Source organism: Anabrus simplex, chromosome 1 (genome assembly GCF_040414725.1).
Source record: "Anabrus simplex isolate iqAnaSimp1 chromosome 1, ASM4041472v1, whole genome shotgun sequence".
NCBI lineage: Eukaryota > Metazoa > Arthropoda > Insecta > Orthoptera > Tettigoniidae > Anabrus > Anabrus simplex.
Window position 1 is genome coordinate 592,286,754 of NC_090265.1, and position 12,976 is coordinate 592,299,729.

The window sequence follows — 12,976 nt, forward strand, 5'->3', positions numbered from 1 at the left end:
GAGGCAGAGGATGACTAAAGGCAATGAGTTGGGTTTATAGTACAGGGTGGTGCACGAAATGTCATACATCAAAAAGGGTTTGTAAAATGTGTAAATCTGGGCTCAGAACCATGTCCTTTTGTAAACAGCACATGTCATGTATGCGTGTTGGCTTCCAATTATAGAGCACGGGAGATGACGGGAGGACGATGCATGAGCAGAAGGTGGAAACAGTGTTTTATGTGGAAACAAAGAGTGTAACTCGGACTCAGGAAAGGTTTTGTGTTCATTTCGGCACCCGTTGGGTTCACTGCGGGGCAAACAGTTTATAGACTGGCCAGCTGAACTGAAACCGAAGGCAATATCATGGAGAGAAATCAGCCCCGTTCCAAGCCGACAACAGAGTACAGTTAGAAAAAAGTTGCAAATTTTGGTCTGGGAAGACTTGAGAAAGAAAGGAGATGAGTTGCTCAACTAAGTGGTATGTTCCGAACTGCCAGTGGAGAGGTGGCATGGAATATAATTTTTATTTGTTGTTGTTTGAGTCATCAGTCCATAGACTGGTTTGATGCAGCCTTCCATGCCACCCTATCCTGTGCTAACCTTTTCATTTCTACGTAACTATTGCATCCTACATCTGCTCTAATCTGCTTGTCATATTCATACCTTGGTCTACCCCTACCGTTCTTACCACCTACACTTTTTTCAAAAACCAAATGAACAAGTCCTGGGTGTCTCAAGATGTGTCCTATCATTCTATCTCTTCTTCTTGTCAAATTTAGCCAAATCGATCTCCTCTCACCAATTTGATTCAGAATCTCTTCATTCGTGATTCGATCTATCCATCTCACCTTCAGCATTCTTCTGTAACACCACATTTCAAAAGCTTCTATTCTCTTTCTTTCTGAGCTAGTTATTGTCCATGTTTCACTTTCATACAATGCCACGCTCCACACCAAAGTCTTCAAAAACATCCTTCTAATTCCGATATCAATGTTTGAAGTGAGCAAATTTCTTTTCTTAAGAAAGCTCTTCCTTGCTTGTGCTAGTCTGCATTTTATGTCCTCCTTACTTCTGCCATCGTTAGTTATTTTACTACCCAAGTAACAATATTCATCTACTTCCTTTAAGACTTCATTTCCTAATCTAATATTTCCTACATCACCTGCCTTCGTTCGACTGCACTCCATTACTTTTATTTTGGACTTATTTATTTTCATCTTGTACTCCTTACCCAACACTTCATCCATACCAGTCAGCAACTTCTCGAGATCTTCTACAGTCTCAGATAAAATAACAATATCATCGGCAAATCTCAAGGTTTTGATTTCCTCTCCTTGGACTGTGATTCCCTTTCTAAATTTCTCTTTGATTTCCTTTACTGCCTGTTCTATGTAAACATTGAAAAGGAGAGGGGACAAACTGCAGCCTTGCCTCACTCCTTTCTGGATTCCTGCTTCTTTTTCAAAGCCCTCGTTTCTTATCACTGCAGACTGATTTTTATACAGATTGTAGATGATTCTTCGTTCTCTGTATCTGATCCCTATCATCTTCAGAATCATAAATAGCTTGGTCTAATCAACATTATCGAATGCCTTTTCTGGATCTACGAATGCCATGTACGTGGGCTTGTCCTTCTTGATTCGATCCTTTAAGATCAGACGTAAAGTCAGGATAAATAAAATAATTTTTCCATTTCTGTAGTTAATACCGTGCCAGTGTTGCTCAAGCTGGCCTGCTAACTAGTCCTTTATTGTACTGATTTAGTGTGGGGCCAAATACATAAAAGAAGTAATACAAATATTTTGGTGAATTCAGTATAACAACGGCTCTTGTAAAGAGACACGGATGATACAAGTAAAAATGTATTTTGAATACAACTAAAATTCACTGAGTTGTTGATGTAACCTTACAAATAAAGTAAATTCCAGTAGCATGGCACTCTTATAAACATTAGCAATTAAACCGATATTAAAAGCACAAGCAATAACTAAGCCTAGATTCTTATGTACCATACTCAGTTAATAATTGAAGGCCAATATAAAAGAAATCAAAATATGCATGGCAGATGTCATAACTCCTCCTTTCTTGGCCTTTTTTCCCCAACTCTCTGGAGTCAGCACTAATATGGATTAAGCGATTTTACGGCTGGATGCTCTTCCTGGTGCCAACCCTATGTCGAGGGATCTATTCACTATTGCATGTTTCTGTAGTGGTTGGTAGTGCAATATGTTGTATGTAAATGAAGATATGTATTAAGACGATCATAAACATCCAGCCCCCAAACTAGAGGAATTAACCAAAAGCGGTTAAAATCCCTGGCCCAATCAGGAATCAAACTTCAGGCTCTATGAAACAAGGGCCACTATGCTGACCATTCAGCCAAGGAGCCAGGCACAGCAACTATTCCATTAAGTATTAAGAAACTTCAACCAATGAACCATATTTAAACAAGCATATTGACTGGTGTACAAAGATACTGGTGCACAAGCAAAGCAAAGTCACCTCCGTACAGGCCATGAAGGCCTTTGGAGAAGTGGAAGGTAAAGGCTTCCACCATTGTTAACCTCGGCATGTGATGGGGTAGAGTGGTTAGCTCTATGCCCGGCCGCCTTTGCCCCCAGGAATTAACCTGGTACTCATTTTTGGTGTAGAATGAGTGAACCTCAGGGCCATATGCACCTCTGGAAGTGGAAATCTTGTTTCTTAAATTTTACGACTTCCTGATGGGGATTTGAACCCACGTCCTTCCGGGCAAACCGAGCACGCCTTTACCGGCTCGGCCAGGCAGCCCCTAGATACTGGTGCAGGCAATTCTAATTTACAACATCAGTGAAATATCAGGCAAATCTCTTTTGTACTTCTAAGACACTAAGAATTGATCTGACTCTCTCATGTTAAAATTTTTTTTACCATAATGGCATGAAATGAAAAGAAAAATATGAAAATGGGTTTAAAAAGGACAAAGCACAATTTTGCAGTCTAACACATATTATGGATGTATGTATTATATATATATATATATTTTTTTTTTCTTCTGGAAATTCTTATTTCTCTTTTAATTGGAAGTCAGCCAGTGACAACAAGATGAGGTCAAGCCAAGAATTAATCTATTAATTACTAACTCTAAATCTCAATATGCATGTAGGCTACAGACACATTTTTGTTGTTGAAATTTTTGTGTTCTTCACAAACTTTACCATTTAAAAAGCTTGTAACAAGAAATTTATTTCCCCAGACATACTTCTGAAGTATAACAAAAAAAGAAATGATGTACAGATATGAAATGAAATGTTTGGAATACTCGGAGGAGAAGTGATGATATCAAATACCAGTACATTTTTCAACTCATAATAATAATAATAATAATAATAATAATAATAATAATAATAATAATAATAATAATAATAATCTATGGTCTCAGCTACCATGCCTTCTGAAACGGTGTCGCCGAAGCAGCCTGCACAATAAATTTGACGTTGTAACTTGCTGTCATCCAATGAAGCAGGATCCTACTGGATGGTTCCTACAGTTGAGTTAATTTTGTAGGATATATGCAGAATGTACAACCTGAGGTCTTTATTATGCCATTTGTTATGACATGGAATGTCAAGGTTTTTGCCTTTGGGATCATACCTGCGAACCACCAAGCCAGCTTGTCAATTAATATACCATACCTATTTGATGGTGGAACAAATGATAATGTGTTCTGACAGCAGAGATAAAATAACTTAATTTTAAAAGTGACATTTGTAATCAAATGCACTTCATAATCATACTTTTGTTTTTATAATTCTGAGCTTTAAGTAATTTTACTTTTACCTATTTTCTTTCAGGTAAAATATAGAATCCTATAATGCTGATTAATATTTGTCCCTGTGTTTGGATAGTTAACCGCTCTTGAAAATGTCAGTTACAGAACAACATAAGAACATAAAATTTTGTGTTTAGTTACATAACTCTCCTTATGAATATTTTTTGTGGTAAACATAAGGGTACCTCTTGTACTGCACAGAAGGAAATTACGGTAAAATTGAATGCGAACAAATATTGAGCAAAGTGACCAACAAAATTAATATTTCAGGATATCAGTGGAAACAGAAATATCAGTTGGAAGGGTGTTCACCTTGATAGTGCAACAGATAGCGCTATTAGCTGCCATCCTTGGGGTCCCAAGTTCAAGTTGTGGGACAACCAGAAATTTTAAAAGGGCTGGTATGTGTTTAAAATGATATATGCAGCTCACCTCCATTGGGGGTGTGCCTGAATAGAGCTGCATGACCTCGGGATGAGGATACGAGTTTATTTTAGCTGGAGGGGTTCACAGTGTTCTTCATGAATTATTTGAACATGCAGTACTTACATCACATTCATATCCAAGGATGATAACTGCTGACCAGAAAGGAACATGAACGAGATTCTTCATGATGATTTAATCAAGATCTTTTAAAAAAAGCATTTATCAATGTACATGAAATTTGGTGCAACCTGAATAAAATCAAAACCCATTTCTTCAGATATGTTCACTGTCTCATCAATTATGTACTTATTCCAGGAGAGTGTAGGCTACTGTAAAACTTGGAAAACATGTGTCACTGTCAATGAGAATTACTTTGAAGCAAATGTGTAAATTATTTCTGTGTGATAAACTCCCACTCCACCTTGTAAAATATGAAGTAATGAATGACATTTTCAATATTTTAACAAGTCAATCACTTGACTGTATTCAAAAGTCTAATAAGATTCTTAATTCCATGTGCAATAAGCAAACTTCTTTCCGAATCATTTTCCTCATAGAAAGGGTGACAATATGGTAAGTTATGTCTAATCAATGTAAACAACTAAACCGAAAGGATGAAGTACTGTGTCCACCCTGAATACTTCAAGAGACTGTTAACTTATTTATGCCATGGAACAACTTAAATATTATGAACAGATGAACCCTCTTTATCTGCATTTCTATGATAATGTAAAAACTACTTTGTATTTAAAAAACCATACCTGTCCCTCCCAGGCGGGCCACCTTGCCATCGGTCACCACCTCCATCTACAGGCATTGAAGCATTATTAGGTCGCCCTCCATGAGGACTAGTTATTGTTCTTCCATCTCCTATTGGAGGAAATTCATGGCGACTTGAATATGGAGAAGGCTGGCCTCCAGTGCGCTGTGGAGAGGGTCCATTAATATCTCTATTTCGTTGATGAGTGGGTGTACCAGGCATGCTACTTCCGGTGCTATCTTTGCGAACACGACCAGCTTCTTTACTACGTTCTCGATCTCTGTCTCGTTCCTGTTCCCGCGAAGAAGTTCGATCTCGCTGTTCGCTACTTGCTTTCTTACTTCGCTCCCTTTCACTCCCTCTATCTTCCTTATCATGGACACGACTGTGAACATCAATTGAAAGGAAATTTAGTTTAGGGCAGAAAACTTTCTCCAATATCCTAAACACTCACATTTTTGCAACTGATAGAGAACTCTTCACATAGTTTGGATACAGTCTTCATTAAAACTCTTTTGATGCTTGTTCTATTCACAACCTAATTTCATATGAAATGTCAAAGTTGGAACCTAAATAAATAACGTATTTTAACATTCCTTAGAAGCTGTGGAAGCATTTGAATAGGAAGGAATTATGTACAGATTCTGAATGAAATAAGGTCCACAATTGAATATAACAGTATTTGATAGTTTGAAGCCCTTGAATTGTATGATAAATCATAGAGAGAACTTATAAATCAAAGTATGAATGACAACCTGCATTTATCTAATTTAGTAATGTACACTAATTTCCTTTCTATCACCAGTAACTTTTTTTTTCACTTTTCAAAATTCTATCATTCATAATGGTAATTTAAAATCCATTTCTATTCTGTGGTGAATAGTTTTACAACCAATTAACAACTAGGAGAGAAGCATTCATTCAAAAGGTTTTCTGTTAGTTAATGGATTAATTAGGTATAATAAACAGCATCTGGAGTCCATCCACTCTCTATATTAGATTTTTATACCCATTGATATTTTAGTGTTATACAGTCAATATACCCTATCGGTAGGGGCCGTATTTTTTGGTAATAACGATATGCACGAGTTTTTTTAAAATCTTCTTTCTTTTCTATATATGACTTCCCAGGTACTAAAAATGCCGTATTTTAGCAAAATGAACTCGCTAAATATGATTTATTGCGCGAATAATCACGAAATATACACCACTTCGTGCGAAAAATGCAAAATGGCACCAGAAAAGCTCTCCAATAAACGTTTAAATGCTTCTGAGAACTTGACTATCATAGTTTCCTGCTCATTTGCTTGATAGTGCTGTATATTCTCCACAAATACACACAAAGCGGTACGCACTGTGTATTGAAAGTATGTGTATTCAGTTCCGCGATCTCTAAGGCAATCGATAAAAATCAATATCTGTTACAGATTATAGCAAATAGTGTTGTGGTCGTAACAAGATACAAGACCAGTCGTAGATACAGCAGTGTGCAATGAAAGTTCGTTACTTACGAACATGTATCAGCAAAAGTACAACATTCAATTATAAAAATGCCGAAAACTGAAGTCACAACAGGTTTTTCGAGGGCCGAGGAATACAACAGTGAGGGGTTCTATGTATTTGATGCTGCAAGAAAGATTCTAATGTATCGATAGTGTACCGGTAATATTCATAAAGTTGAAACTTGCGATATATACTGCAGAGAATCAGAATTAAGCAAATGAAACATAATTCTAAGCAGCAAATAATAATCGGCGATACTTTACAGATTGTAAAGGTGTTGAAAAATTATAGAGAGCAATTTGTAATATACAAAAAAAGCATTCATGAAAGCCAACATTCCTCTAGAAAAATAGGATAATCCTGGCATAAGGAAGAGAATGAATATAAAAGGAAAGATAAGTAATACTGTATTGACTGTAAAATATGACGGTATTGGTAGGCCTATTGTAAATAATCTTGATTTACAAGTTTCATTTCCGTATTGATAGTTCACTAATATATAGATAAGAAAAGGTTCCACCTTATCAATGCAATTTTATTATTAACTACAGGACCGGTTTTGACCCTAAACAGTCATCATCATCAGCTGTACATTGATACCTTTACATATGTCAAATAATAGTTAATGTGCCTTTCTAAATGGTGAAGCCATGGGGAAGCATTATGTCCAAGCATCCAAATTGGGCATGTTTGAGAGTAAAATGGTTAATATAATACAATTCAGGTACTTAGGTGTGGAGTTATCTTTTAGGCCTAAAATTCGTTTGTGGAACTTAACTTAAACTTAATTCTAAATTACAAGTACATTAAACACTTTAAAATACATAGTGCTTGTTAAAATCACATATTAAAATACACAGTACATGTTAAAATCCTTTATAATAATGCCTATAAAACACTTTCGTTGAAATGAATTTATACGTCTTGCGTAAGTCAATGTTCTTGTTTTGAGTCCAATATAGCTGCAGAATAAATCAGTGCTTGCGTTCATAGGCAGTGCTCTGTTAGGATGTCCTATTTTGTGTTAAAATGTCTCCACTTGTTTGGGTGGTAAAATCCCCTATTATTAACAAATCCAGTATATAGACGGAGGTAAATATGTGCAGCTGTGATTGGTATTATCTTTAAGTATTGGAGTAAATTGTGGTCTAAGTTGTGCGTAAGTATTCTGATGCAGAGTGGTGGCTCCTTCCTCGTCTATAACTGTATGCTGATACATGTTGTCTGTAAAAGACGGAAAAGTGGTGTGAGTAGAGTTATAAACTGAAGGAATGCCTATTGTGTGTGTGTGTTATCGTGAATATGTACTTACTATTGCTGTCGTGGTTGGGTTGCGTTGGATTTGACTGCCTGGTGTGTACTGTATCGCGCTCTCTTTGGGCTTGTGCCCACTGCTATGAGGGGGATGGATGGATGGGTAGGGAGACTTGCTGTTGTGGGGGTAGGGGCGGAGCTGGGCATGTCATTCGTCAGCACTATGACGCGTGTTATGTTCTGTTTGTTGATTGTTTTGAGATAGTAATTTTTTAAAGCGGGGATGACTTTATTGAAAATGGTATTGGTTTTTTCTGTAGTTTCATTTATGTTGTAATTGGGATTGGCGTATTGGTCTAACAATATGTATAACTCTTCTGTTATATTGAGCAAGGGGCCTTTAGGGTTTATATTTAATATTTTCATGTCATTTGCGATGTTTGTGAAGCTGTGTTTGTATTCTTCGATCTGCTGGCCTATTGAGGAAAAAAATTATGTTTTACGCCATTTAAATGTTAATTATATTGGATTGTGAAGTTTCTACCAGTACGTCCAACATAGCTGGTCTCACAATTGTTGCATTTGATACGGTATACTCCTGATTTATAGTACTTGTTGTTACTATTGAAAACTATAGAACTATATAAATAATTCAATCCAATTTAAAAATCCACAGCAATTGAAGCAATCTAGAAATTGAAGAATTTATTAAATTACTTGAATTCACCACTAATAACAACTATTTTAGATTTTACAATACAATCTACCAACAACAAGGCCTACCAATGGGGTCTCCTGCTACTGGCATACTGGCCGAAATCTACATAGACTACTTAGAATACACATCCATTAGCAAAATAGACAATATAGGCTATTCTTTTGGTGCAGATTTGTTGACGACATTTTTGTCATCATTGACAATAGATTCACTAACGAAAATACCATACTGGAAATAGACCCCTGCATAAAATTTACAAAAGAAACTGAAAACAATCACACTTTAAACTATCTCGATATAACAATAACTAGACACGAAAACCACTTATCATACAAAATATATCAAAAACCCACACACACATCGAACACGATCAAAATAGACTCCATCCATCCCAATACTGATAAAAAACAGCTTATTACAGCATGATCTATAGAGCTTTCAACATACCGTTATCAGATGACGATTTAAAAGAAAAAATACGTCTAATTCACGAAATAGCTAAAAATAATGGATACAAGAAAGAAATTATCAATACAATTATTCATAAAATCAAATCTCAACCAAAAACCAGATTGACAAAAATAGACAAACCTAAAAAGGACTACATATTATTTACTTTCAAGAACACACACATATATCCCATAACTAACATCTTCATAAAACATAACTTAACAATAGCATTCAAGACCACGCACAATAGCACCAACATCTTACACAATACTAAAACAAACAATAGTAACAACAAGTACTATCAATCAGGAGCATACCGTATCAAATGCAACAATTGTGAGACCAGCTATGTTGGACAAACCGCTGGAAACTTCAAAATCCGATATAATGAACACATAAATGCCGTATTTTTCCGCAATAGGCCAGCACATCGAAGTATACAAACACAGCTTCACAAACATCACAAATGACATGAAAATATTAAATATAAACCCTAAAGGCCCCTTGCTCAATATAACAGAAGAGTTATACACATTGTTAGACCAATACGCCAATCCCAATTACAACATAAATGAAATTACAGAAAAAACCAATACCATTTTCAATAAAGTCATCCCCGCTTTAAAAAATTACTATCTCAAAACAATCAACAAACAGAACATAACACGCGTCATAGTGCTGACGAATGACATGCCCAGCTCCGCCCCTACCCCCACAACAGCAACTCTCCCTACCCATCCATCCATCCCCCTCATAGCAGTGGGCACAAGCCCAAAGAGAGCGCGATACAGTACACACCAGGCAGTCAAATCCAACGCAACCCAACCACGACAGCAATAGTAAGTACATATTCACGATAACACACACACACAATAGGCATTCCTTCAGTTTATAACTCTACTCACACCACTTTTCCGTCTTTTACAGACAACATGTATCAGCATACAGTTATAGACGAGGAAGGAGCCACCACTCTGCATCAGAATACTTACGCACAACTTAGACCACAATTTACTCCAATACTTAAAGATAATACCAATCACAGCTGCACATATTTACCACCGTCTATATACTGGATTTGTTAATAATAGGGGATTTTACCACCCAAACAAGTGGAGACATTTTAACACAAAATAGGACATCCTAACAGAGCACTGCCTATGAACGCAAGCACTGATTTATTCTGCAGCTATATTGGACTCAAAACAAGAACATTGACTTACGCAAGACGTATAAATTCATTTCAACGAAAGTGTTTTATAGGCATTATTATAAAGGATTTTAACATGTACTGTGTATTTTAATATGTGATTTTAACAAGCACTATGTATTTTAAAGTGTTTAATGTACTTGTAATTTAGAATTAAGTTTAAGTTAAGTTCCACAAACGAATTTTAGGCCTAAAAGATAACTCCACACCTAAGTACCTGAATTGTATTATATTAACCATTTTACTCTCAAACATGCCCAATTTGGATGCTTGGACATAATGCTTCCCCATGGCTTCACCATTTAGAAAGGCACATTAACTATTATTTGACATATGTAAAGGTATCAATGTACAGCTGATGATGATGACTGTTTAGGGTCAAAACCGGTCCTTTAGTTAATAATAAAATTGTATTGATAAGGTGGAACCTTTTCTTATCTATATACTATTGTAAATAAATCACCTGTTTGAGTAGTAATAATGTTATTGTTTTTATGACCCACTAACCACTTTTACGTTTTTCGGAGAAGCCGAGATACCGGAATGTTGTCCCGCAGGAGTTCTTTTACGTGCCAGTAAACTAGTGACACGAGGCTGACATATGTGAACTCCTCCAACTACCACTGGACTGAGCCAGGATCGAACTTGCCAAATTGGGGTTAGAAAGCCAGCGCTTTAACCATCTGAGCTACTCATCCCCGACCGGGGAGAAAGAGCATATCCATGAACGTCTTCCAGAACTATAAGACTTTGCAAAATGCAATGAAAGCACATCTGGTTGAGGAAGTGAAAGAAGACAGTGTTAGCATAATTTTCAGTTTTTTTTTATAAAAGACCACAGTGTATTTGAATCCAAGTGTTCGCAAGCATTATGGTTTCTGACGTCTAATGTGGTTAGCGAGAAGAGCTTCTCTGCTTACACAAAGACACTTTCTGACTGTCGCACAACTCTGCATTCTCATAATGTTGAAACCATGCTTAGTTTGTACTTGGGAGACAAGTCATTCAACGTCTAAAAATGTAAGCTATGTATAAATGAATATCACACAGCAGATCACCTAACTTGATTTCGAAGTATCAGTGTTTTATATATTTATTTGTATAACAATTTAAATATTTGGTTTTGCGAAGATTTAAAAACAATGATACATTACAAAAGTTTACTTTAAAACCCCGTAACACAAAGTTAGTTACTTTTACCCCATCGCTACTACAAGGAAGATTTTGCAGGAAACATCGATCAGTATAACAATTATTTCACGAAATACCTACCGAAATAGTGTCAGTTTTAATATCGAAATCAACAGTTTTATTTCACCAAAAATTAAGGCATATCGGGCTATCGCTCATTAATTTCAATACACCTAACAATTTACATCCAATTCCCTGTAGATACGGTATAATACCATGGTTATGCTTGAGTAAGCAAAGGAATAGTACAACACTTGAAAACATGTGAGGTTTATGTGTTAGTTTTCATCTAGATGTAGTATTACCCCAAAAGAATACAGTATTGTGTATATAAACAATAGATACCTGAACTGGTATGTTTGTTTACCTAGTTGATGACTGAAGGCCCATTCGATACAGCTCTGTTGTTCCCTGTAGCATTATGATTTCTGCAGTGTACTTCAAGCATTGCTAATATACATACTACTGGTACCTGGTTCCTGCATTTCAGTTCCTTAGTGACAGTTAACAGTATATTATGGCTCCAAGAGTGGAGATATCCATATAAAACATGCTGCAAATATAGCACTCAGACAAGCAGGTTCATCAATTTGCCAAACTGTGAAACAATGTAGCGTGTGTATAGGGGGAGTGCAATTAACCCTTCACCGCCAGACGAAAACAGGTAACAATAAGGGCAGACCACGATCAGGACAACCTCGCTAAATTAGATGATAAATTTATCAGAATTACTAGCAAGAGAAATAGGTTCGAAATAGCGCCACAAATTCAAACAGAATACGTAGAAATGACCACGAAACAAATATCTGTTGCAACATTAAAAAGGGGACTGAATGAAGCCAACTTGAAAGGATGTGTGGCAGTAAGGAAAACCCTTCTGAAGCTCACAAATAAAAAGAAGAGACTTGAATGGGCTAGAAAACATCGTAATTAGACACATGAAGAAAAGAAGAAAAGTGTTATTCACTAATGAATCGAAATTTGAGATTTTTGGAACCAGAAGAAGGATATTTGTTCACCGATGTGAAGGAGAAAAGGTAGCCCAGCACAGTGTTGTTCTTACAGTTAAACACAGTGGAGGTTCTGTTATATTTCAGGGTTGTTTGGAAGGAGATGGAAGTGGAGACATTGCTAAAATAGAAAGATGTATGGTTCAGAAGCACTACCACTGCATACTTCAGTATCATACAATACCACTCCCTGTGGGTGGGGGCGGTAGAATAACACCAACGTTATCCCCTGCCTGACGTAAGAGGTGAATAAAAGGGGCCCCATGTGCTCTGAACTTGGAGCATGGGTTGTGGACCATAGGGCCCTTAGCTCAGTCCTGGCATTGCTTCCACTTAATTATGCCAGGCTCCTCACTTTCAAATATCCTATCCAACCTCCCTTGATCAACTCGTTCTTTTCCGACCTTGACGGTATTAGAGTACTCGAGGCCTAGGGAGTCTTTCATTTTCACGCCCTTCGTGGCCCTTGTCTTTCTTTGGTTGATATCTTCATTTTTCGAAGCATCGTGTCCCTTCCATTTTTCCCCTCTGATTACTGATATACAGAGGATGGTTGCCTAGTTGTACTTCCCCTTAAAACAATAACCACCACCATCTCATACAATACTATGTGAATTGCGCTTAATAGTTTACGTAATAGTTTGCTCTTGAAAATCAAATC

The 12,976-nt window shown here is 36.7% G+C and overlaps 1 protein-coding gene across 3 annotated transcripts in view; it reads right to left on the reverse strand.

Annotated features, from left to right (window-relative positions):
* The window catches only part of Chd1 (chromodomain-helicase-DNA-binding protein 1), a 447,987-nt gene that overhangs the window by 19,275 nt on the left and 415,736 nt on the right, over positions 1–12,976 (reverse strand). For 2 of the 3 annotated variants that reach the window (XM_067135606.2, XM_067135605.2), the window contains exon 28: positions 4,981–5,364. The exons of the other annotated variant lie outside the window; for it this stretch is intronic. In XM_067135606.2, coding sequence (XP_066991707.2) covers positions 4,981–5,364 — 384 coding nt within the window. The remainder of the gene's footprint in view (positions 1–4,980; positions 5,365–12,976) is intronic. 3 annotated transcript variants of the gene reach the window in all.